Source organism: Erinaceus europaeus, chromosome 4 (assembly GCF_950295315.1).
Source record: "Erinaceus europaeus chromosome 4, mEriEur2.1, whole genome shotgun sequence".
Lineage (NCBI taxonomy): Eukaryota > Metazoa > Chordata > Mammalia > Eulipotyphla > Erinaceidae > Erinaceus > Erinaceus europaeus.
Genome location: NC_080165.1, coordinates 45754255 through 45781718, shown reverse-complemented (window position 1 = coordinate 45781718; position 27464 = coordinate 45754255). Strand labels below are relative to the sequence as shown.

General features: G+C 38.4%; 1 protein-coding gene across 1 annotated transcript in view; it reads left to right on the top strand.

Annotated features, from left to right (window-relative positions):
* CAP2 (cyclase associated actin cytoskeleton regulatory protein 2) overlaps positions 1-27464 on the top strand; it is a 210965-nt gene that overhangs the window by 14295 nt on the left and 169206 nt on the right. The window contains 2 exon segments of the mRNA XM_007539275.3: positions 7004-7125; positions 13275-13375. Of these exon segments, the coding sequence (XP_007539337.2) occupies positions 7005-7125; positions 13275-13375 (222 nt within the window). The 5' untranslated portion in view covers position 7004.

Below are 27464 nucleotides of genomic sequence, written 5' to 3'. Positions count from 1 at the left end.
TTGGGTAAGAAAATAGTTGGTAATTCAATGGATCACTCCTAAACTGAAAGAAAAAAAAAGACATTGCTATGCAAGCTTGTTAAACAAAAATAAATAGGTGATTACTAAAAACCAGCTAAAATAATTGAAAATGGTTGATTTTCAAGACAAAGTGTAGATAGGGCAGTTATAAGAATGTGGTTTTTATAATAAATCATATTAAGCTGTTAACTCTTTACATTTTGTACTTGCTTCATTTTTAGCAAACATAAAAATTAAACCTTAAAGAATGGAAAGCAGGAATCAATTTAAATAAGAGTAAACAAATGAGTATATGTTCGATTTGACAGCACAAAGAAATTCAGCTTTGGTGAGAGGCGAGGAATGAAACTATACATCTAATCTTATAGTCTTATAAGCCATTATTTAATCACAAAACAAAAAATGTTTAAAATGCACTCAAAAAGGAATACTCCAAAGTAAACACAAAATAAGGAATTAAGATTGCCCTTATGGGTAGCTTCCTATAGCAGATTCTTTAAAAAGAGAATTGTAGAATTCAGTTTCCTCACCCCTTTCTTTCCCATCTACCCTTTTTACACTATAGTCAAATGTCTGTGTTTATTTTCTACAATTTGTAAGTTATAAGGGACCTCAATTTGGGATTGGTGTCTACTTGATTACGATAGGGTAACTATTTTGAATGGTGTTATCTAGCCTAGTCTCTGAACCCCAGCTGTGTATCTGGTTCTCTTCACTTCTCATCTGATTCTCAGAACAATCTTAAACCCAGGCATCTTCCCATATTCTCATGTCCTCCTCCCCGATTGGCTTCTTGAAACAAAAGCATCTATCCACCAGTCTCTGACTCACTCATCACTTTCGTTGTGCTGTCTACATTTGCTAAAGCTGCCCTATCCATTTCCTTAGCATAGTTCCTGACTCCCACCTCCAATCAAGACAGGTCTAAATCCAATTTGAAAACCCAAGGTGAATGGAACTTCCTGGGAAGAATTTGTCGAGTCTATAGTTCTGTTCTTTCTTCATTCTTCATAGCCAAGGTAGCCATTGAGGGCATACACAGGGACAAATATGTGTATCACTGTGTGCACACATCCACAAAGAAGGTACAGCCAATATCTTGGATACTTTCTTTCTGAGAATGCTTACTTGTATATTTTTAATAACCTGGTATATTCTTACTTTTATTTGTCCTTTCATTTCTCATAGAAACTGTTCTAAAATTTAAGCCCTGGGGCATCTTTCCAGCTTCCTTGCATGAGTTTTATTTTGGCATCTTAAAAGGCTGTGACAAGACTCAGTTCCTTGTGATTTTACATGAAGTGGCATTTGATTCACTTTAAGACTGCATTCCACACCAATCTGCCCAGCCCTGCAGTTTGTGGGCTAACTCCTATTGTCTTTCAACATATGGAGCACTATTAGATAGTGTAAGTTTGGGACTTATCAAGGAGACTGGTTAAGCCACAGTCAAGAACAGCAGCCCTAAGTGTGAAATGTAACAGACCTTTCTAAAACAACTCTGGGAGCTGCTGAAGGCAGTTGGTGCTTTCCTGTTGGGTGACAGGGAACTAGTTTGCTAACAAGGCAAACATATTCTCCTGTAATGGTCTATAGTGGTAAAAAATCTATGGTGGTAACATTTGGCAAATTGAATAATAGGGAACATAGATAACTATGAACAGATGGGAACTGTTAAAAGATTTGAGAGACTTTTATCATTTCTCAAATGACCTTCACATACCTATAGTATATCCACTTCCTTTGTAAGACTATATAAATGATTCAAATAAATTACTTTTTCCCTTTTTTCTTTCCTCAGTTGCAATAGAAGCAAAAGCTCTGACGTCAAGAGGAAAAGAATAGATGAGAAACTTCTAATTCTGAATCCCCTTGGGATTAAATGCTGATTTCAGCTATGCAGGGAACACTGCCCCATATTTTGAAAGAGTAGCTGCTGGCAGTTTGAAAGGAGATGGCTTTCCAAAACAGACAGTGAGCTCCCCCATCCATATCTGATGACCATCTGACATTGGGACACAGAATTACAGACCTATCCACATGTTTTGATAACTGCAACCTTGCTGTTTGTTTATTTATTTATTTATTTATTTATTCCCTTTTGTTGCCCTTGTTTTATTGTTGTAGTTATTATTGTTGTTGTTACTGATGTTTTCATTGTTGGATAGGACAGAGATAAATGGAGAGAAGAGAGGAAGACAGAGAGGAGGAGAGAAAAATAGACACCTGCAGACCTGCTTCACCGCCTGCAGGTGGGGAGCCAGGGTCTTGAACCCAGATCCTTAAGTTGGTCCTTGAGCTTTGTACCACCTACACTTAAACCTCTGTGCTGCAGCCCAACTCCTGCAACCTTGCATTTTAAAATGGCAGTGGAACGCCATCTTTATGTTTAAGCTCAAAACTAATGGGACACAAAATATAAAAAAGAAATGTGTTATTTGGTTCCCAGCAGAAATATAAAATATTTACATATTGTAGAGCAATAAAATTTACCCACACTTGGAATACCAAAGGATTATCTGGGACCACAACAAGATAGGACTAGAATGACTTCAGGAAACCACCAAATCACAGATGAGTGCAAACACCTGTGGCTCGTGGACAGAGAGGAGCCTAGGGAGAGATTAAGTGGCTAGTAACAGTCCAGCAGTTTACCAGTTGAGACACCACCTCCAATCTCTTTCACAAACAAAAAGACTGCTGAAGGGAGGAGAGGACTCCCCTAACACTCACCAGATGCAACTGTGAGTCTCCATTGCTACTGCCCTCAGAATCTGGAGCAGTGGCAGGGATGCCCTGTGCTGACATCAGGGGACAGAGAACTAACCAGGAAACTCAGGAGAAGATCTATACCTTGGTGGCCTAGCAGTGGGGCTGTGAGAGTCTCTTTGCATCACTATTATATTATCTCTGCCCCACCCTGCTTTATCTCTTGGTCAGGAGTGATGGATTAAGCTAAGAAGCCTACTTATAGTTCAAAATCCCTCAGGCTCCCATAGCCTACAGGGAAGAAAAAGAACAAAAGAGACTTTTAAGCCACTGAACTCCAACTCAGGGATTAAAATACTATTGAAACAACTGTCAGTTTCCACAACTGTGAACCCTTTAATTACCTTACTTAGACACAAGTCAATCCAGGCAATCTAGTTATTTGAAAAGTACTGAGAGAGGGAACTCATAACATAATATATAAAATGGTTAAACCAACAAGAAGAAATATTGGAGAAATGAACCAGGACAAGAGTCCAGCTAAAATCCTCCCAAAGGTTGAAGCACAAAATAATGAGGTCAACATCCAAACACTAGTTAAAGAAATAATCATAGGAGTGACTAAAGAGTTTGAAAGGATTGTCATCAGAAATGTGAAACAACAAATGAGACTCTGGAAGAAAACACTAATTATCTCAAGGTTATTAGAGAGCTAAAAGCTGAAATAGGTAAGAACACAACTAGCTGAACAAGCTAAAGCAGTATCAGAACAGGGTAAAAAAATAGATGAACTCCAGAAAGCAGTAGAGGGGAGAGAGAATAGAATCAATGAGGCTGAAGACAGAACGAGGATGAATTAGAGATAACTAAAAAAGAAGTAAGAGATCTCAAAAAGAGATTAAGAGATACTGAAAACAACAACAGAGACCTATGGGATTACTTTAAAAGAAATAATATACACATTACTGGCTTACCAGAGGGAGAAAGAGAGGGAGGGGAAGAAAGCAACCTTCAGACATAATAGCTGAGACTTCTCTAGTTTAGACAACATCAATGACATAAAGCCCAGAGGGTCCCAAACAAAATTAACCCAGACTTAAAGACACCAAGACACATCCTATTTAGAATGAACAGGAATAAGGATAATGAAAGGATCCTGAAGGCTACAAGAGAAAAACAAAGAGTCACCTACAGAGGAAAACCCATAAGATTAGCAGCAGACTTCTCAACACAAACACTACAGGCCAGAAGAGAATGGCAAGATATCTATCTAGTGCTCAATGAGAAAGGCTTTCAACCAAAAATACTGTATCCTGTTAGACTGTCATTCAGACTAGATGGAGGCATAAAGATCTTCTTAGACAAGCAATAGTTGAAAGAATCAACTATCACCAAGCCTTCCCTGAAAGAAGTTCTGAAAGGTCTTCTATAAACAGTCAGACCACCATAAACAGGCCATATATCAGAACACTCTAAAACTCTAGAATTATGGCGTTAAAATATCTTCAATGAAACAAATCCAATTACAAAGAAGACTAAGGCAAGTATAAACCTTTGGGACTACATCAAATTAAAAAGCTTCTGCACAGCAAAAGAAACCACTACCCAAACCAAGAGTCCCCTCACAGAATGGAAGATCTTTACATGCCATACATCACACAAGAGTTTAATAACCAGTATATATAAAGAGCTTGCCAGACTCAACAACAAGAAAACAAATAACCCCATCCAAAAATGCGGAGAGGATATGGACAGGATATTCACCACAGAAGAGATCCAAAAGGCTGAGAAACACAGGAAATAATGCTCCAAGTCTTTGATGGTCAGAGAAATCCCAATCAAGACAACAGTGAGATACCACTTCACTTCTGTGAGAATACCATACCTCAGAAAAGGTAGCAGCAGCAATTGCTGGAGAGATTGTGGGGTCAAATGAACCCTCCTGCACTTCTGGTGACAATGTACATTGGTCCAACCTCTGTGGAGAATAGTCTGGAATATTCTCAGAAAGCTAGAAATGGACCTACCCTATGATCCTGCAATTCCTCTCCTGGGGATATATCCAACACACCCATCCAAAAAGATTTGTGTATACCTATGTACAGCACAATTTGTAATAGCCAAAACCTGGAAGTAACCCAGGTGTCCAACAGCAGATGAGTGGCTGAGCAAGTTGTGGAATATATACACAATGGAATACTACTCAGCTATAAAAAATGGTGACTTTACTGTTTTCAGTCAATCTTAGATGGACCTTGAAAAATTCATGTTAAGTTAAATAAGTCAGAAACAGAAGGATTAATATGGGATGATCTCACTCTCAGGTAGAAGTTGAAAAATAAGATCAGAAGAGAAAACACGTGTAGAATCTGAACTGCAGTTGGTGTATTGCACCAAAGTAAAAGACTCTGGGATGGGACGGGGGCGGGGGGGGAGGGGAATACAGGCCCAAGAAGGATGACAGAGAACCTAGTGGGGGTTGTATTGTTATATGGAAAACTGAGAAATATTATGCATGTACAAACTATTGTACTTACTGTCAAATGTAAAATATTAATTCCCCAATAAAGAATTTTTTAAAAAAAAATTATCCACACTCTGGGGTAGCATTGTCTATGAGGCAGAAGTATACTAGGCATCTTTGGCTCAGACAAATCCTTGGAAAGTTCACAAGAGTGAGAAGAACTACAGACACTGCTTAAAATGAGGGATGTTTAATTCTCCAAAAGCTGTCATGGATTGGTATAGCTAGGTATAAACTGGATCTCACAACCCTGGCCAAATTTGATTGACTTGCATTCATCAGATGTTGTCTTAATCACATTCCAGGGCCAGTAATTTTTAAGTACTTAAGATGTGTATACTCACTGTAGCTGCCTTAGATCTACTGAGACACATGAAATGTGATGAATACACAGGTCCACTTCATTTTTTGTAATCTTTTACTTGATTGATTCACTTATTGCGTTTTAGATAGAGACAGAAAGGCTAAGAGAAAAGTGTGAATGAGAGCACAGCACCTAACCTTCCTTCAGTGTAGTACTGGCCATGTTTAAACCTGGGTCATACATGTGACAAAGCAGTACACTATCTTAGTGAGCTATTTCTCTAGCCCCTCAGCTTCACTTCTATTCTCAGTCCCTTAGTGATCTTCAAACTCAATTTATCCTAGTCAAGAATGCTGAATAAATAAAGTTCCCTGTGTCCAAAAACCACCTAACTAAAAACTAAATTCTGACTAAAAATAAAGAACAGAGAGAAAAATAAAGAGAGGGAGGGAAAAACCAAATAACTAATATTTTAAATTAAAATCTCTCCTATTTAAAAAAATCTCCCCTATTAAAATAACTACAGAACTGGCAAATTGGCTCACCTGGGAGGGTACTTACTTTATAATGCATATAACCTAAGTTCAAGCCTGGTCCCCACTAAACTGGGGGAAGCTTCAGTGTTATCCCTCTGTTTCTAGCTGAAAAAATCTAGAGCTATGAATCCTTGGTTGTGACAAAAATAATAAAATAAAGATGGGCAGACAGCATAGTCGTTGGGCAAAAGGATTCTGTGTCTGTGACTAAATTCACAGAGTACCACCATAAACCAGAGCTGAGCAGTACTCTGGTCAAAAACAAAACAAAAACAAAATAATCATAACAAAAAATAGTTGTCACTTAAAAATAGTTTAGTAACTAAAACAAGCTAGTAACTAATGCAAGACAATTAGATGTTGGGTGTGATGGACTGTTTGCCTTCTAAATGATAGTCTATTTGATGAAATCAGAGTTCTTCTGTTCTAGGTGGGTTGATTTAATCGAGTAAGTAATGATTATATACATTCTTCATGTCCCCCCTGAAGAATTATATTTAACAGAATGATTTATTGGAAATAATTAAAAAGAAACTCCACCATTTAGCAAGCTAAGAGGTGGCAGTACTGGTGGTGAGATATAGATTCACGGGCTTTTAAGTGCCACATCTAGACTGCATTTTAAAACAAAGAAGCATCCAAGGATTATGTGTGTTAATTTTGTAGAGTATTTGTGTAAATTATATGGGGTTTGTAAAAATAACTAAATAGAAAATAAGCTCAATATATTTTGCTTTACACTAAGTTTTATGCTCTTTTGAGTTTCTTGACATGTAAAAAAATATTCTCTTGGTAATTAAAACTATTCTAAATAATTTTTATTTTCGTTCTTGCTGCTGTTAAGTTTAATAGTGTCAGCTTGCTCATCCACCCTAACTTGCTCATGTGGCCTGTTCTGTGTTTTTATAGAATGGCAGAGATGCAGGGACTGATAGAAAGACTGGAGCAAGCAGTCTGCAGACTGGAGTTGCTATCTGCAGAGTCCCATAGGCCTCCTGACAACTATGGGGAAATTAACGGTGTCATCGGAGGTAAGGCCACATCAACTGTTGTCATTATTAACTATGTGCATGCCTTAGTTTTATAATTTATTTCTCTAGAAATATTTCTACTAATATCAATATATTATATATATGTTAATATAATATATAAATATTTCCTTTAACTTTCTGACTCCATACTTTGTATATGACCATGACATTAAGCAGAGTCAAACAATCCCTAAGAAAAAAGGGGAAAAGTTTCAAAGTGCAATGAACAAAAATTACCAACATCTATGCCTGTTAAGAGCATAATCCCTGGAGGTAGATAGCATAATGGTTATGCAAAGAGACTCATGCCTGAGGCTCCAGAGTCCCAGGTTCAGTCCCCCAAAGCACCACCATAAACCAGAGCTGAGCAGTGCTCTGGAAAAAAAAAAGGGGGGGGGAGCTGGTTAAGCACACATGGCATGAAGTGCAAGGACCTGCTTAAGGATCCCAGTTCGAGCCCCCGGCTCCCCACCTGCAGGGGGCTTGCTTTGCAAGCAGTGAAGCACTGCAGGTGTCTATTTTTCTCTCCCCCTGTCTTCCCCTCCTCTCTCGACTTCTCTGTCTTATCCAACAACAATGACAACATCATCAACAATAATAATAACCACAACTATAAAAAAATTAAAAAGAGAGCATAATCCCTGAGCCGCATTAATTTATTTATCATTTCAACTGTTCCTCCAAAGTGAATTCTAAGTATATAATCAAAGTAATTTTAGCTTACAAGATCGGGCGTGTTCAGGCTGGTATGGCCATAGACAATCAAAGTAATTTTAAAAAGAATGCTTCCAGAATGTCAATAAGGAGGAATTATCATGCTGTAGATTTCAGTCTTCAAGAAAAGTCATTAAATTTAAATGTAAGAACTTTAGTTTTGAAGGAAAGAAGCCAAATATGATTTTGATATGACATGAGCATATCACATTGTTTTACTTTTGCCTATTTCTACCTAAATATGCTTCTCAAGACATGCTAATACTATTTAAAAATTTTTAAAAGTTGTGTGATTAAAAAAAAAAAAAGCTACCTAGTTTCTTTAAAAGGGTACCATATATGGTAAGCTTTCTACTTTACCTACAGTAGTTTTTGCAATATCTCCCTGTCTAAAGTTGAAGATTTATCGAACAAAAGTACAGGCTAGCTAGTTAAACGTGAATTTCAAATAAAACAGTTTTTAGTACAAGTGTGTTCCAAATGCTACATGAAATATACTGCATGGTACACACATATTCTAAATTTTTATTTATCAATTATTTGAAATTCAAATTTAAGTGGGTGAGCTGTATTTAATCTGGCAACTCTATTCTTGTCTCTCGTGCACTTCCTTCTTATCTGACCCATTTTGTATCCTATCAGGCTTTGGAGGGGCTGAAAAAAAGCCTTGGGGAAGAAAAATCTTCCAAAAAAGCTTTCGCCAAGCAAAATTCACATTGATGCTTCTAGAATTTCAGGCATAGTTGGAGCTGTGCCTTGTGTTCCATACCCTGGGACAAAAATTACTGTGTGAACACAAATGCACAGGCTGGGTATTTTCTTCCCCTGGACATAATGACAATTAAAATTCTTTGAATGAATTGAAAGGTGGTGTTTTTTAAAGAAAAGCTGCCAGAGGCTTGTAAGTTTCTTCCACATCTATGGTTTTGTTGTAAGACTCTATTTGTTAACTATTCACTTGGTATATAAGATTCAGCAAACTTTATTTCTTTTTTTTAATATTTATTTATTTATTTTTATTTATTCCTTTTGTTGCCCTTGTTGTTTTGTTGTTGTAGTTATTATTGATGTCATTGTTGTTGGATAGGACAGAGAGAAATGGAGAGAGGAGGGGAAGACAGAGAGGGGGAGAGAAAGACAGACACCTGCAGACCTGCTTCACCGCCTGTGAAGTGACTCCCCTGCAGGTGGGGAGCCGAGGGCTCGATCCGGGATCCTTCCTCTGGTCCTTGTGCTTAGCGCCACCTGCGCTTAACCCGCTGCACTACCGCCCGACTCCCTGCAAACTTTATTTCTAAGGATATATTTTCATATATTTTTATTTCCTCAGTAACTGTGTGTCAGATGGCTTGGCATCTGTTAATCAAAAGGCATTTCTCTAAGAATACTGACCACAAATATAAAGCCTGTAAGTAAATAAGACAAAGTTAAAATCCAACTCTCCAGAGATCAGCATTATCATTGAGCAAAGGGAAAATAACACCTTGATATTTTGAAGTTCAACTAATTCAAAGAGATATTAGCCTACAGTTTGTATTTCTTGGTTTAAAAAAAAATCTGGAAAAACTAACAAGCTAACTAAAATTGGGAGGTATGTAATTAAATTGACTGAGTATTTAAACAAATATTTGCTAGTATTGCAAATCATTCCAAGTCAATTACCGAAATAAGTTCTCTTAAAAGTACTTAGCCTTCAATCTACTTAGCATTATCTTACTTGGCGTGAAGTCAGGTCACAGTGAGTGGAATAGTTACCAGAATGGATAGCCTTCAAACTTTTTAACTATACTAAATAACATCACTTCCATTTCTCCTTAATTAACAAGTAAATTTCTCACTATATATTTTTTTTATTTTTTATTTTATTTTATTTAAGAAAGGATTAATTAACAAAACCATAAGGTAGGAGGGGTATAACTCCACACAATTCCCACCACCCAATCTCCATAACCCACCCCCTCCCCTGATAGCTTTCCCATTCTCTATCCCTCTGGGAGCATGGACCCAGGGTCATTGAGGGTTGCAGAAGGTAGAAGGTCTGGCTTCTGTAATTGCTTCACCACTGAATATGGGCGTTGACTGGTCGGTCCATACTCCCAGTCTGCCTCTCTCTTTCCCTAGTAGGGTGTGTCTCTGGGGAAGATGAGCTCCAGGACATATTGGTGGGATCTTCAATCCAGGGAAGCCTGGCCAGCATCCTGGTGGCATCTGGAACCTGGTGATTGAAAAGAGAGTTAACATACGAGGCCAAACAAATTGTTGAGCGATCATGGGCCCAAAGCTTGGAATAGTGGAGAGGAAGTGTTAGGGAGGTACTCACTGCAAACTCTAGTGTACTTCTGCTTTCAGGTATATATTTTGCAGTAGTTTATGGATACGTGTGAACATAAGCTCTCTCTCACAGAAACTGGTGTATATCTAGGTTATGGGACTTTGTTAGAAAGTGAACCACCTGAGATGAAATTAGAGTGTACTATAAAAGGAAAGGTCTCACCCGAGTAATGAAGCTGAAGGGTTGTCATTCCACACGTGAAGTCTCTGGACACAGTCTGAGGTGAAGCATGTTGAGGTGGCAATCGTTGCGTTGGTTAGGTTGTGATCGGTGGATGCAATATTATTTGATATGGATTGGGAGAGGCATACGGGAAAGTGGGCCCTATCCAAGGGTTCCAGGACTGGGGGAAGTAGAGGCTCTATAGTGGAGATGTGAGGTTCCTGCTGTCTTAGGGTTCAAAAAGACAATCGATAGTTAATGTTATCATCACATTATTTGGTAATTGGGTTAACTTTGAAAAGTCCTTTTGTTGTGGTTTGCTGTACAGTATCCAGTATCTTGTATATAGCTGTGCTATTGGATGCTTCTAATCTACTTGGTCTAGGCTTTTGAGAGAGTCCGCATATCAAATACACAGCCTATATATTAAAAAGATTCAGTTTGTGTTTTGAAAAACTTTGAGACATACAATTGATTTTCCCCCTCTCATATTGATTAACTACTGATTTATATGTCTACATTTTGCTAGGAGTGTACATAAACACCATTCCCACCACCAAAAGACTGTGACCCATCCCTCCCACCCACTCCCACCCCCCACTGTCCCAGGAAGCTGCATGTCTACCCCTCACCACAGGGTTTTTACTTTGGTGCCCTACTTACAATTTGATCAGGTCCTGATTTTAGTTTCCCTTTCAGATCTTCTTAGTCAACTTCTGTTGATGAGTGGGATCATCCCATACTCATCTTTATCTTTCTGACTTAGTTCACTTAACATAATTCCTTCTAGCTCTGTCCAAGATGGGTCAGAGAAGGTGGGTTCATTGTTCTTGATAGCTGTATAGTCACTATCTATTTTTAACAAAATCTTAAGAACAATCCATAAATATAAATGTCATCATTACAGTGACACTATACCTAAAGTTGAAATTTTTTGTTTGTTTTATTTAAAGAAAAATTTTTAGAAGCAACAAATCTATTACAAACCTATCATATGTTCAAATTGAAGACTGACTTCTTAGGATACCAGTGTTATGATATGTTTCATGATTTTTGTGGTTTTTCGCCCCTTTAATAGGAAATTTGGCGGAAGAGTTGGAGCAATATTTTTTGCATGCCAGCCAAGTGACAAGTACTATGCTAGGTGCAAGGACATCTAAGATGAATTATACACAGCCCTAATCTCCCAGAATCTTTGGTCATGATACATTACTATTCAGGACTGAAAATGCTTTGATTAAGAGACGCTCAAAGAAGGTAGGCTAGAGAGAAAGACAGGTCATTAAAGGCTGCCCGGAGGAGGTGTGAGCAGAGCTGAATGATGAAAGGAAATTAGAAAATATTCCCTTTTATCATTGTGACTCTTGCTATACAGAGGCCTCCATCACAGTTCTAAAACTTTCTCTTATTTTGAATTCTCAGCAGAGATCTCTCAGAACTCTCTCACAGCAGCAAACAGTTTTGTCTGTTTCTGGATGGATCCATAAGGACTCTGTAGACTTACTCCTTTTTTATATTCTAGAAGTTGGTATGCATGCTGTATTTTTGAACTTCAAGCTAACTATAGTCTGCTTAGAAGTCAGAGTGGAAGAGCAGAAAAGTCTTTCCATCATTCTTTCATCTGTCAAAATGAGCAATCAGACAAAGAGAGAAGAAAGGAAGCTTTATCCTATAGGCTGATGAACATTAGTACTTCTATACAGTATGAGAGAATCCTGGGGATTTTGGTTTTGGTATTCTAAGTTTCTAAATAGCATGTGTTTTAATATTAGAGACACAAAATCAGATATGTAGATTTTTCCCCATTCATTAAAAAATGAGAGAGAAAGAAATCCAGAGCACAGAAAATTGGGTTGCTAGGACCAATTTTTAGTTACTTGGCAGATCAAAAAATGCATATTGGGAGCCAGGCAGTGGCACAGCAGGTTAAGCGCATGTGGCGCAAAGCACAACATAAGAATCCCAGTTGGAGGCCCACTCCCCACCTGCAGGGAGGTTGCTTCACAAGTGGTGAGGCAGGTCTGCAGATGTCTCTGTCTTTCTCTACCCCTCTCTGTCTTCCCCTCCTCTCTCCATTTCTCTCTGTCCTATCCAACAGCAATAACAATAACAATAAGGGCAACAAAAATGGGAAAAATGGCCTCCAGGAGCAGTGGATTCGCAGTACTGGCACCGAGCTCCAGCAATAACCCTGGAGGCAAAAATAAATGAATAAAATAAATAAATAAGTAAATAAATAAGTAAATAAATAAGTATAATGTGTATTAAGCAGGGAAGATAATGGTTATGCAAAAGACTCTCATACCTAAAGCTCTGAAGTCACAGGCTCAGTCCTCTGCAGCACTATAAGCCAGAGCTGAGCAGGTCTCTGGTAAAATGATGATGGTGATAATGATGATGATGATGATGATATTTATTTACACTGCTGTTATTTCTATGCCCACATGGTTGCCTTTTCCCCACTATGGAAGTAAAGAAGAAATAAAGTATATAAAATTGGCTACCTTTTCCTACTTTTCTAGAGTTCACTATCATTTTTTAATCATCCAGGATAATCTTGTACCTGTGACAGTACTTGGGCAGGTCAGTATAAAAGAAAGAATACTGGCTATGATTATGAAGGTTTGGTTCAGTTTTAGGATCTGCCTCTTACTTGGCTTATAGTTTTGGTTAAATAATATATTCTGGTTGTATTTCTGTTTTCTCATCAATCATATTAGGGTTGTGCCCCTTGATTTGGAGGATAATTAGGTGAGATTATATAGAGAGCAGTTCTTACTTTGGAGGAGGAAAAAAAACTCATTTCCATTTAGAAGTGATTGAGAAAATGAATGTAGCGAAGTAAACATAATGAACATCTAACTTCCACATTACCTATGTCAAGACAATATCAGCTTTTCATTTAATTACCAGGACATAATAAAGTTTTTTTCTTCCAAAGGTGTGGCACCCTCCGTGGAAGCTTTTGATAAATTTCTGAACAGCATGGTGGCTGAATTTTTAAAGAAGAGTAGGATCCTTGCTGGGGACGTGGGAACTCATGTGAGTACTTACCTCTCTTGCCCTCCATCAAAAAATGAATTCTGGGGAGTCGGGCGGTGGCCCAACGGGTTAAGTGTGTGGCACAAAGCACAAGGACCAGCGAAAGGATCCCGGTTCAAGCCCCCGGCTCCCCACCTGTAGGGGAGTTGCTTCACAAGTGGTAAAGCAGGTCTGCAGGTGTCTGTCTTTCTCTCCCCCTCTCTGTCTTCCCCTCCTCTCTCCATTTCTCTCTGTCCTATCCAACAACCACATCAGTAACAACAACGATAAGAACTACAACAATAAAAAACAAGGACAACAAAAGGGAATAAAAAATGAATTCTATTTTTAAAAAAAATAGAAAATAATGCATCTGGTGAAATAGCCTAACTGGCAGAACATTGGACTTACATCCCTAAGGTTTATAGTTCAATCCCCAGTGCCCCATATGTCAGACTGGTGCTATAGTTTCTCTGTCTCTCTTTTTCTCCCCCCTACCCCCTGTAACATTCTCTCACATGTGTAATGAATAAAATCAATATTTGAAAAATAGAAATGTCAAGATTTGATGAGATTGTAGAGAGATTAGGACCTTTGTGTACTGCTGGTAAGACTATAACATGGTACAACCAGAGTAGAAAAAAAGAGTTTGGGATCTTCTCAAACAAAGGAAGAATTCATATGATCCAGCAACTCTACTTCTGCACACGGATCCAAAAGAATTGCTGCAGAACCTCAAAGAGATATTTGTTGTTGTTTTTTTTTAACTTTCTCTCCACCTCTCTCTCTCTCTCTCTCTCTCCATATATATACTCGTTACTGGATAGAGACTAAGAAATTGAGGGAAATGATAGATAAAAAGGGAGAGAGACAGAGAGACACCTGCAACCCTGCTTCACACTCGTGAAGCTTTCCTCCTGCAGGTGGGGACAAGGAGCTTGAACCCAAGTCCTTGTGCATTGTAATGTGAGCCCTTAACCAGGTATGCCACTGCCTGACCTCTCTCAAAGAGATATTTGTAAACTCATGTTCATGTCATACTAGCCAAAAATGCAAGCAACCCAAACATCTGCTGACACTGTGTGTCATTCTCTATTTTTCCCTATAAAGGTCTTCATCTCCTGCATGAATTTCACCACAAGGTATTTTATCTTGTTGGGTTCAATTGTAAATGGAATTGAGGCCTTTATTTCCCTGTATTCTGACTCCTCATTTGTATATAGAAATGCCACAAGCTTAAGTGTATTTATTTTGTATCCTGCTACTTTACGGAATTGATTGTTTCCAGTAAGTTTTTGGTGGAGTCTTGGAGATTCTCTAGGTATATTACCATCTCATCAACAAATAGTGATAGTTTGGTTTCTTTCTCTCCAATATGTTTACCTTTGATATCTCTTTCTTGTCTGATTGCAGTGGTGAGGGCTTTGAGTACTATGGTGAGTAATTAAGATGACAGTGTATATCCTTGTCTAGTACTTGGTATTAGGGGAAAAGCTTTCAACCTTTCTCCAGTAAGAATAATGTCAGCTGCGGGTTTGTCATCAGCGATTTTTATTACACTGAGGAATTGCCCTTCTATTTCTGAAGGGTCTTTATCATAATTCAGAGTAGGATTTTGTTAAATACCTTTTCAGCATCAATTGATATGACCATGTTATCTTTGGTGGATTACATGATTGACTTCCAAATGTTCAGTCATCTCTGTTTCCCAGGGTTGAATCCCACTTGGTCTTGGTGAATTATTCTCTTGATATGCTGTTGGATTTGGTTTGCCAATATTTTGTTGAGGAACTTTGCAATCAATGTTCATCAGGGATTTAGGTTTAAAGCTTTCTTTTTTGGTAGAGTCTTTTCCTATTTTGGGGAGATGTTAGTCTCATAGAACATGTTTGGGAGTGATTCCCCCCTCTTCAATTTTCTGACAATTTGAGGAGAATTGGTGCTAGTATTCTTTGAAAGTCTTATAGAATTTGTGAGTAAAGCCTAGACATTTACTATACTTTTAAAAATGTTTTATCATTCTCTCTGGAGCTAGTTATTATATGTATGCATTAAATTATAACCTAATGTAATAGCCAAACTCATTATAAAACTAAGAGAAATTTATCAACAGGTTCTTTTTCATTTGCCTTTGTTTCTTGCAGAAGATTGAATTCCAAATCCATCTGCTCATAGACTTTTCAGCACTGACACAAGCCCAGAAAAACCATTTTCATTATAGATCCACAGAAAATCTGATTCATGAATAAAGTTTTTTTTAATGTAATAAGCAATTCTCTTTTACCTATTCCCCAGTTAGACACATACAACACCCAATGTTAGTCTTCCAGGGGATCTGGAAATACAGATTATACCAGAGGCTAGGACTGTTATTAAATAATGTGCTTATCACACTTGCCACATCTGAGCAAAATGAATTCCTCTCAGGACCTCCATTTTTATTAAATATACCTTTTGGGGGAAAAAAAAAAAAGGAGAATCTCTAAAAAATTGATTTTAATACTATACCTGAAGCCTATATAATTCTATAAATAAATGTTACATCAGTAAAACTAATATTTAATTATGAAATGGGAGAACACTGATATACATGAGTTCTGGAAGAGTCTGTATAAGATATGTTATTTCAACTGTATCACAAAGGTCTCAACTAATTCCCTTAGCTTATTCATGAGGTTATTTTCCGTTTACAAGAAACTCAATGCAGTAACATAGGGACCTCACTTTTATATTCTCAGGCATGATAGTACCTGACAGCTAACCAATGAAAAAGGATAATTTCCTCCTTAATATACTAAAATAGGTTCTTAAGTAATTGGCAAGCCAGTCCTTCACACTTTTGAACACTCTAACAACCATAATTAGTGTTATTATTGTTAGCACAATGTTTAAGGTGCACAAGACATTGTAACTTTTGTAGGACATCACAAAATTCTATATAGAAGATATTTTACAGAGAGTAATAAAACCATGGGAGCTGGCACAGCGGATAAAGTGTTGAACTCTCAAGCATGAGGTCCTGAGTTCATTCTCCATCAGCAAATGTGCCAGAATAATATCTGGTTCTTTCTCTCTCTCCTCATAGCCCTCTCATTAATAAATTTTAAAATGTTTTAAAGAGGTAATAATAAGGACTATTAGTTATTTTATTTTATTTGCTGGATAAAGACAGAAATTGTGATGGAACAGAGAGAGACACACAGAGAGAAAGAAAGAGAGAGACCTGTAGCACTGCTTCACCACTCAAAAAGCTCCCCACCCTGCAGGTGGGGGCTGGGGACTTGAACTCATATCTTCTTGCATGGTAACATGTGAGCTCCACAAGGTGTGCCACTGCCCAGCCACTAGTAAATGTAATTAACTTTGTAGTTTTTTTTTTTTTTAATAATGTCAGGTTGGGGCTGGGGAAATTGCACAGTGGCAGCACACAGGACTTGCATGCAACCCGGTTCTGTCCCTAGCACCACCAATAGCAAGAGCTAAGTGGTGCTCTAATCAAACACAAAAAGACAAAATGTAGGGTTTGCATACTAAGTCTCCTCAAATTACATAGTAAACGGCTTTTTTTTCTTTAATTCTTTGTGAACACAATGAGTTTATCATTGAGGAAGATTGTTAGCTATAGAGCATAGAGTTTACAATACTGAGCCACCCCGTTTAATTCCTGATACTACATAAATAAATAAATCTTGGTGCCAGGTGGTGGCACACCTGGTAGAGTGCACAAGTTACAATGTGAAAGGACCTGGGTTCAAGCCCCTAGTCCCCACCTGCAGGAGGAAGCTTCAGGAGTAGTTCTGTAGTGCTATATGTCTCTCTGTCTTTCTCCTTCTCTAAATCCCTCTTCCTCTCAATTTCTAGCTGCCTCTATCAAATAAATAAAAATAACTTTAGGGAGTCAGGTGGTAGCGCAGCGGGTTAAGGCAGGTGACGCAAAGTGCAAGGACTGGCTTAAGGGTCCTGGTTCGAGACCCAGCTCCCCACCTGCAAGGGAGTTGCTTCACAAGTGGTGAAGCAAGTCTGCAGGTGTCTATCTTTCCCTCTCTGTCTTCCCTTCCTCTCTCCATTTCTCTCTGTCCTATACAACAATGACATCAATAACAACAATAATAACTACAACAATAAAACAACAAGGGCAACAAAAGGAAATAAATAAATAAATAAATATTAAAAAGTAACTTTAAAAAATCAATCTTAAGCAAAGTGTGCCTTTTATTTATTTATTTATTTTTAGTTTTATGTTTGTTCTATTTTCACCAGGATTGTCACTGAGGCTTGGGTGCCTTCATAACAAATCCAACTCTCCCTGTGGCCAATTTTTTTTGGTGGGGGGCAGGGAAGGAGGATAAATACAGAGATAAATTAAGAAGGGAGGAAGAGAAAGGGAGATATAGGGAGAGAGAGAGATACTTGCATCACTGATTCAATGCTCATGAAGCTCTACCTCCACCAGCTGCAGGCAGGAACTGGGGCTTGAACTTGAGTCCTTATACACTAATGTGTGCATTCAACCAGATGCATCATCACCTGGCCCAGCATAGTTAATTATAAATAAGGTGTAACAACTTTTTATTTAGTTTGTCACATGACATATATTAGTTCGTTATAATTCATCTGATTTAATATGCATTATTTAATACTTATATTATCAATATATTAGAGCAAGTGTCATTAATTTTCATATGATTTAATATTTGCATACATTGCAAAATAATAAAATTGCATAATCACCAAGTAAGTTTAGTTACACCATCTGTCACCTCATATAGCTACAAAATTCTTCCTTATGATGACATTATTTTAAGTTTTTATTTATAAAATGGAAACACTGACAGAACCATAGGATAAGAGGGGTACAATTCTGCACAATTCCCACCACCAGAACTCCATATCCCATTCCTTCCCCTGATAGCTTTCCTATTATTTAACTCTCTGGGAGCATGAACCCAGGGCCATTATGGGATGCAGAAGGTGGAAGGTCTGGCTTCTAAAATTGTTTCCCCGCTGAACATGGGCGTTGGCAGGTCAATCCATACTCCCAGTCTGATGATGACATTTTTTAAAAACACTATTTTTTTCTTCTCTTGTATTTCTTTATCTTTATTTATTTATTGGATAGACATCCAGAAAATGAGAGGGGAGGACGAAATAAAGAGGCAGAGAGAAAGAGAGATACCAGCAGCACTGCTTCACCTCTTGGAAAGCTTTCCCCCTGCAGGTGGGGCCCGGAGGTTAGAATCCAGGTTCCTGAGTATTATAACATGTGCGCTCAACTAGATGCACCACCACCCTGCCCCTGTTGACATTTTAAAGGTTTATTAGCTTCTGTAAATATGAGTGCCTAAGATGCTCTGGTCGTACCGGTTCGAGCCCCCAGCTCCCCACCTGCAGGGGAGTCGCTTCACAAGCAGTGAAGCAGGTCTACAAGTGTCTTTTTCTCCCCCCTCTGTCTTCTCCTCCTCTCTCCATTTCTCTCTGTCCTATCCAACAACAATGACATCAATAACAGCAACAAGGCAACAAGGGCAACAAAAGGGAATAAATAAATAAATAAATAAATAAATAAATAAATAAATAAATAAATAAGAATGGTCTGGTCATCTGCGGAGATTGAACCTGGGTCCTCACACTTGCAAAGGATGTGCTCTGCCTGCTTAACCATCTTGCCAGTCACATGCTGAGAATATAAAAATCTGTTCTCTTAGCAACTTTCAGAAATGATTACTGTCTTATGTATTCTACATTACACCCCAATGACTTATTTATTTTGTTAACGGAAAGTTTGTGCCTTTAATCCCCTTCACTCTCTTGCCCATTACACAGACACCCCTCTGACAGGCAACATTCTGTTCTCTGTATTTATGAGTTTTATGTGTTGTTTTTTTTATTCCACATATAAATGAAGTGTAGCATATTGTATTAAATTTTTCTTCTCCACTCAGTACCTAAGAGTATGACTCAAATGTAGGAATTATCTCAATATGTAACATTTTTTAATTTTCTTTTCAACAATTAGTTCACTTTAGATTATGTATTTTTTTTCTGCAATGCCAAGAATTATTCCAGGACTTGACACATGTATGATAAGGCTGAGCGCCCCCCATCCAGGTTTTTGTTCTTTATTTCGTAGAGATAGATGAAAAGAACCATTTTTAGCATTGGTACTAACTTTAAGGTGCTAGGGACCAAACCTAAGGTCTCATTCATGGAAAGTGTATATTCTACAACTGAGCCACCTCTCAGGCTTACTTCTTTTTAACTGAAGCAGAAAAGTAGGAAAAGAACAAAGGAGAGAAAGAAAGAAAACATTTGTTATCTGAAAGTTTAGCCTCCAGTACTACAGCACAAAGGAAAGTACAAGCAGCTATCATCCATCTGCCCATTGCTTTAATACACTGAACAAATAGTTTATTTTTTCTCTTCTAAAACCGTGTGTCACTGACATTAAGCTTGCAGCTGCTGGCTCTCACATAAGCCAGAAATGGGGGGGTTGAACTTTGTTCCAAGAACACACCTGTTTCCTGGGGGAAAAAAAAAACCTTCACATACCTGATTGTACAGTACGGAAATCTGAGACTGACACAAATGTGCATCACGTTAATTCCTGTCCCTGTGTTTAAAAGCTATTTTCCAGATCTTTGTAATGAATAAGGGCCGCCAAGCTATGATTTAATGTCTGTCTTGATGTGTTGACTACTGCTTGGGGTTAATTTACTAAACACTCAATAGTCTATTGACAGAACAGACCACAAAAATAGGGGAACTAATAGCTACAATTAGGAAGCTCTACTGAACCGAAGAACATAACAGGTTTAGAGAAGATTAGATCTTGTAAAGTCTTCTAGTATGCAACACAAACCAAATTACTTATTTAAATTAATCTCCAACCCAGAAATACTAGCAAATTTACATTTCTTTTAAGGAAGAATAAACAATATATCATTTTATAATAGATGTTTAAAGTAAATATGGTCCTCAAAGTCAGAGAAAGCTCTCTAGTCACTGGACCTACATAATGTCGACCCTTTGACCAGACGTCACTCGTTCTTCATAAAGCTGTCTTTTTATTCATGGTTTATGGAACTGATCTCAGGTTTATTTCTAGATGGTTTAATAATCATAGAACAACTGAGAGTCATGTGGGTTTTCTAGTTCAAACCCTTTTGTAAAACTTACAGAATTTACATTTTAAATGTTTCTAGACACCTGCAACATCCATTTCTTATACTTGACTAACATGAATAAATATGTAACACTATTTTATTAGGTGTTTAACAAAAATGAGAGCATCACAATTTAAACAAGAAGACAATAAAATTTAACTAAGAAGTTTAACAAATACAGAGTCTCATTAAATTGCACTGCACGATAACATGCCGAGTTCTTTGACTTTATAAGGACTTTATAAGGCATAAACATTTTTAGACAGTTATTATAGCATGTCTTCTTTGTGGGCCACATTCTATTGTAGATTTTTCTAGTCTTTGTCATTTGTTTCAGTTATCTACAAACTACTTTGTTCATTTTATGCTATGTCAGTTCAGTAGTGAGTTCAGAGTGATAAGAGCTTTCTCTTCCTTTGACTGGATTTGCAGTTTTGCACATGACATTCAGCACTGGCTTTACTTTTTACAACATGACCTTGAGTTAGTCCCTTAACCTCCTCTGGGATGAAGACAGGTGATGTCACTTCCACGGACTTCTGACTGTCACAACCTACTCCAGTGAGTCACCCATTGTCTCAACATTAAAGCATGAGAGGGCTATTAGGTTTCCAAACAAAAAACTTATAATAGGATGGCATCATTACTATTATAAAAAAGCATCTTGACCTGTGCCAAGGAAAATACCTTAGTCATCTGAACATGCAAACAAGTAGGGAAAAAAGCTCATAGTACACTAAAGGTAAAATAACATCCTGCTTTACTATGATGTAGAAGAAAATTGGACTCTCATTTAAAAATACCTCTTTCATTTAAAAGAAATAACAACTGAGTATTCTGTGTCAGGAAAATTACTTCGGGGTTGTTGTGCATAGGTTATAGTTATGTAGTGGTAGCAGTGACATCTTGCCACCATTTCCTAACTTCTGGAAACTGCAGGTGACCTTAAATTTTTTTAAATTTTTTATTTATAAAAAGGAAACATTGACAAAACCGTAGGATAAGAGGGGTACAGCTTCACACAATTCCCACCACCAGACCTCTGTATACCATCCCCTCCCCTGATAGCTTTCCTATTCTTGAACCCTCTGGGAGTATGGACCCAAGGTCATTGTGGGATGCAGAAGGTTGAAGGTCTGGCTTCTGTAATTGCTTCCCCGCTGAACATGGGCATTGACAGGTTGATCCATACTCCCAGTCTGTCTCTCTCTGGAGGACTTTGGGGAATCGGAGCTCCAAGGCACATTGGTGGGGTTGTCTGTCCAGGCAAGTCTGGTCACATCCTGCTAGCATCTGGAACCTGGTGGCTGAAAAGAGAGTTAACATACAAAGCCAAACAAACTGTTGAACAATCATGGACCTAAAGGCTGGAATAGTGCAGATGAAGTGTTGGGGGGGAGGGGTCATCCATTTTGTAGATATGTAGTAGGCATATTTTAGTTATATTTCAAAGGGCCTGTAGCTATACTAATGTTTGTTTTTTTTTTTTTGCCTGAGCCGGAAATCTGATATGCAGGTGGACCTTAAAATGTTTAAGATGACCCAAGACCACTTAACTCCTGCTACTCTGCATCCTCCATAATAGTTTAAACATGGCAAATATTTAAATATTTTAAATAGACATCCTCCCAGCCCTGTCAACTTTTTATTTTATTTTTTAGTAGTGATTTCTTGGTGATTGACAAGATTATGGGATAAGACGGGTACAATTCCATACAGTTCCCACCACCAGAGTGCCATATCCCATCCCCTCCATTGGAAGGTTCCCTATTCTTTATCCCTCTGAGCATATGGACCAAAGATCTTTATGGGGAGCAGAAGGTGGCTGGTGGGTTTGGCTTCTGTAATTACTTCTTTTCTAGGCATGGGCATTAACAGGTCGATCAATATACTCAGCTTGTTTTTATCATTCCCTAGAGGGGTAGGGTTCTGGGGAGGTGGGGTTCCAAGACACATTGGTGAGTTGTCTGCCCAGGAAGTCAAGTTGGTATTATGATAGTATCTGCAACTTGATGGCTTATCACTTAAGGTTACTTTAAAAAAAAAAAAAGGAGAAGAAAGAAAAAGCAAGCCTGTGTGTGTGTGTGTGTGTGTGTGTGTGTGTGATCTTGTTTTCACAAAAAGAAATCATCGTTACACCTGAATAATTGCAAAAGATGTAAATATAGTGGGGAAAATTCTCATGAGAGAATGAACATAAGATATAAATCTTAATATTTAAGGGGCCAGGTGGTGGCACACATAGTTAAGTGCACACATTACAGTGTACAAGGATGTAGGTTCAAGTCCCTGGTCCCCATCTGCAAGGGGGAAGCTTCACAAGTAGTGAAGCATAGCTGCAGGTGTCTTTCTGTCTCTCTCGCTCTCTAGCTCCCCCTCTCAATTTCTCTCTATCTCTGTCCAATAATAAATAAATATATATTACAAAATAAACAAGTCTTAATATTTATGTTTGCGAAAAATACTAGTTTTGGAAATGGAGGATAAATAGCAACTTTAAATTAGAGTTTGCATACTTTTCCTTTACATGAGCTGTCAAGAAAGTGAGTCTGCAAAGTATATGGAAGAGACATCTTTTTTCCCACTTTATTGGGAGGTTGTTTATAGTATAGTAGTTGACACATTGGTGCAACCTCTGATCTCCCTGTGATAAGTGTCTGCAAGACACTTTCTTCCCAACCTAGGTCCTCTTCCATCATCATGCCACAGAACCCCTGCACCCCTCCCTCCCATGTACTTCCCTCTTTCCCCTGAGTCCTTTAATTTGATTCAATAAACAATATCCATCCAAGTTTCACTTCATGCTCTTCCTTACTGTCCTTGCTTCTTAATTTCCACCTATGGATTATATCATCCAGTATTCATCCTGCTCTTTCTGACTTATCTCACTTAAAATGAAGGAACGTTATCCCTCATGGATTGTGGAGTGGTTTTGCTTTTGTTTTTGCCAAAGTACAGGTAGTGATGGTATGAGAAATTGAATCTGGGTACTTCAGAATCCTGTAGATTTTTATTTCTGTTCCACCTTACTGGCAATGACCAACAGCCTGGCATCATTTACTCTGCCATTAGCACCAAATTTGCAGAATTCAGAAAGGTCACCGATGAATTGGTGTCCTTTGTTATTGATTCATAAAAACATGAAGAATTTTTATTTTCAGTAAACACATCCTTCACTACCCAATGTATGTTTTGAGTCACAGCCCTTTTTCTGCTAAGTCACTGGCAGTAGTTGGACATCCCCAGGGCCTCTTGTTAACTTAAGAAATGTTCATTTTTAAAACTCATTAACTCCGTATGGTTCATTGAGCATTCTAATTTTAGAGCACATTTACAGTTTTGGTACTAATGAGAAATTGCACTTGGAAGCTATGTACTCTTTACAAAATGCCCAGTGTCACTAACCACTAGGATCATCCCATATATAAAAATATTTCTAGAACCTGGTGACTGAAAAGAGAGTTAACATACAAAGCCAAACAAATTGTTGAGCAGTCATGGACCCAAAGCTTGGAATAGTGGAGAGGAAGTGTTGGGGGCGGGTACTCACTGCAAACTCTAGTGTACTTCTGCTTTCAGGTATATATTTTGCAGTAGTTTATGGATAAGTGTGAACATATGCTCTCTCACACAGAAACTGGTGTATATCTAGGTTTTGGGACTTGGTTAGAGAGTGAACCACCTGGGATGGAATTAGAGAATACTATGAAAGGAAAGGTCTCACCCAAGTAATGAAGCTGAAGGGTTGTCATTCCACACGTGAAGTCTCTGGACACAGTCTGAAGTGAAGTAGGTTCCAGATGTCATCAGGATGCCGGCCAGGCTTCCCTGGACTGAAGACCCCACCAATGTGTCCTGGAGCTCCGCTTCCCCAGAGACCCACCCTACTAGGGAAAGAGAGAGGCAAACTGGGAGTATGGACCGACCAGTCAACGTCCATGTTCAGCGGGGAAGCAATTACAGAAGCCAGACCTTCCACCTTCTGCAACCCACAATGACCCTGGGCCCATGCTCCCAGAGGGATAGAGAATGGGAAAGCTATCAGGGGAGGGAGTGGGATATGGAGATTGGGTGGTGGGAATTGTGTGGAGTTGTACCCCTCCTACCCTATGGTTTTGTTAATTTATCCTTTCTTAAATAAAATAAATAAATAAAAAAGGTAAAAAAAATATTTCTAAAGTATCTTGCTAACACAAGTTAGGGCCAATGAATCTCTCAGATTAATAAAATACCTGTCTCTTTTTTTTTCTTCCTGAAGTGAATATGTTTTTTGCTAAACTTGCTGGAATACTTTCTGCTTCTTAAAGATGCTTTTTCAGGGGCTGGGCAGTAGCGCAATGGGTTAAGCGAACATGGTGCAAAATGTAAGGACCGGCATAAGGATCTTGGGTTGAGCCTCCAACTCCCTCCACCTGCAAGGGGGTCGCTTCGCAAGTAAGGAAGCAGGTCTGCAGATGTCTATCTTTCTCTCCCCCTCTCTATCTTCCCCTCCTCTCTCGATTTCTCTCTGTCCCATCCAACAACAACAGCAGCTATAATAACAATAACGACTACAACAAGGACAACAAAATGGGGAAAACAGCCTCCAGGAACAGTGGATTTGTAGTACAGGCACTGAGCCTCAGTGATAGCCCTGGAAGCAAAAAATAAATTAAATAAATAAATATACCTTTTCAGAAAACCTATGGAACACTACTCCTGGTTATCTGTTTCTGTTCTGTGTTTACTGCATAAGCAAAATGGAAAACTCATAACTATTTGAAATGTTCTCTGAACATGCCCAGGCCTGCTGTGGTTAGGGGTGAGCTGTTTCACCCATCCACTGGCACCTGTTGGTCTGTACCTGAAAAGAGAGAGAGAGAGAGACTCTGAGAGAGAGACTCTGAGAGAGACTGTTGAGTCTCAGCAAATGGCATTGTTCAACCTAAAAAAGATGTTAAGAAGAATAGACAGCTATATTCATGTCAGGAGTTCCTAACAGCAGCCAGCATTTTTCTCTTTGGATATATCCCTTTATCCTGTCCCTTGTTAGAACTTAATTTTCCTGGGGGTCAGGTGGTGGTGCACCTGGTTGAGTGCACATGTTACAATGTGCAAGGACCCAGGGTAGAGCCCCCAGTCCCCAACTGCAGGGGAAAAGCTTTGCGAGTGGTGAAGTAGCGCTGCAGGTATCTCTCTCTCTCTCTCTACCTCCCCTTTCCTTCTTGATTTCAGACAGTCTCTATCCTATCAATAAAGGTTTAAAAACATAAATAAATAAAAAAAAGAAAAGGCTACCTCTTTAAAAAAAAAAAAGAACTTAATTGTCCTACCATTATATGTCCTTTCTTTTGCTTCTTTATTCTCTTGTCACTCATTGTCTCTAAAACTATGCTGATAATTAAGAGCTTTTGTTGTTATTTTCTATATAGATTTTAGGATAACTTAATTGTTTGCCTGAAGGTGCTTGAGTGTCTGAAAGTTAATGTTTAGTCTAATGGAGTGACCTAATTTCTCTTAAGATTATCTTGTTACTTCTATTTACAAACATTCCCAGAATACACACACACACACACACACAGTCATCTAAGAATTTCTCATAATACTGTATAAACTACATATAAAGAAAAAAAAATATCTTGATCAAATTTATAGAAACTCTGACCCAAGATTCATTTTTGTAGAAAATGCACATCAGATTTGTTCATGTGTATAAGGCAAGTATAAAATATGCCTTCTCACTTATACTACATGTTTCCTCCCCAGTTGTATTTAGATTGTGGTTTTACACTGTAACTTTTAAAATATAACAGATTATACATCTCATAACACATTGCAAGTTAACTCTTTTTAATATACCAAGGATAAAATGATTTGGTGATGTAAATGAAACAGATTTGATGAATTCATAACTTTTCTCTCTTATACATTTGCAATGAGATCCTTTCATGTTCAGAAAACTCTATTCAGCATAAATATTTCATTTATATTATTTATATGTTTATTCTTAATTTAAGTATTACTTCTTTTTTATTTATAAAATGGAAACACTGACAAGACCACAGGATAATTGTACCCACAGGTGGTGGGTACAATTCCCACCACCAAAGCTCCATATCCCATCCCCTTTCCTGACAGCTTTCCTATTCCTTTTTTTTTTAATTATTTATTTATTCCCTTTTGTTGCCCTTGTTGTTTTATTGTTGTAGTTATTATTGTTGTTATTGATGTCGTCGTTGTTGAATAGGACAGAGAGAAATCAAGAGAGGAGAGGAAGACAGAGAGGGGGAGAGAAAGACAGACTCCTGCAGACCTACTTCACCACTTGTAAAGTGACTTCCCTGCAGGTGGGGAGCTTGGCGCTCGAACTGGGATCCTTAGGACTGTTCTTGTGCTTTGCCCCCATGTGCACTTAATCCACTTGGCTACCGCCTGACTCTGAGCTTTCCTATTCTTTTACCTTCTGGGAGTGATAACCCAAGATGATTGTGGGATGCAGAAGGTGGAAGGTCTGGCTTCTGTAATTGCTTCCCCTATGAACATGGGCATTGACAGGTCGATCCATACTCCCAGCCTGGTTCTCTCTCTTTCCCTAGTGGGGCAGGGCTCTGGGGAAGCAGAGCTCCAGGACACATTGGTGGAATCATCTGCCCAGGAAGTCAGGCTGGCATCTTGGTAGCATCTGGAACCTGGTGGCTGAAAAAGAGTTAAGATAGAAAGCAGAACTAATTGTTGACTAATCATGAACCTAAAGGCCGGAATATTGCAGATGAAGATTTGGGGTCTCCCTTTTGGAAATAGTTAGTAGATCTAGTTTAGGTATATTCCAAAGGGCCCATGACTTTATTAGTTTTTGCCTGAGCCTGGCATCTGATATGCAGGTGGACCCAAGTTATTATCTGGAGGAATGATATCATGGCTGGAAAAAAGGCTAGAAAACTGGATCAGGGAAGAGAGTAGCTCCCAAA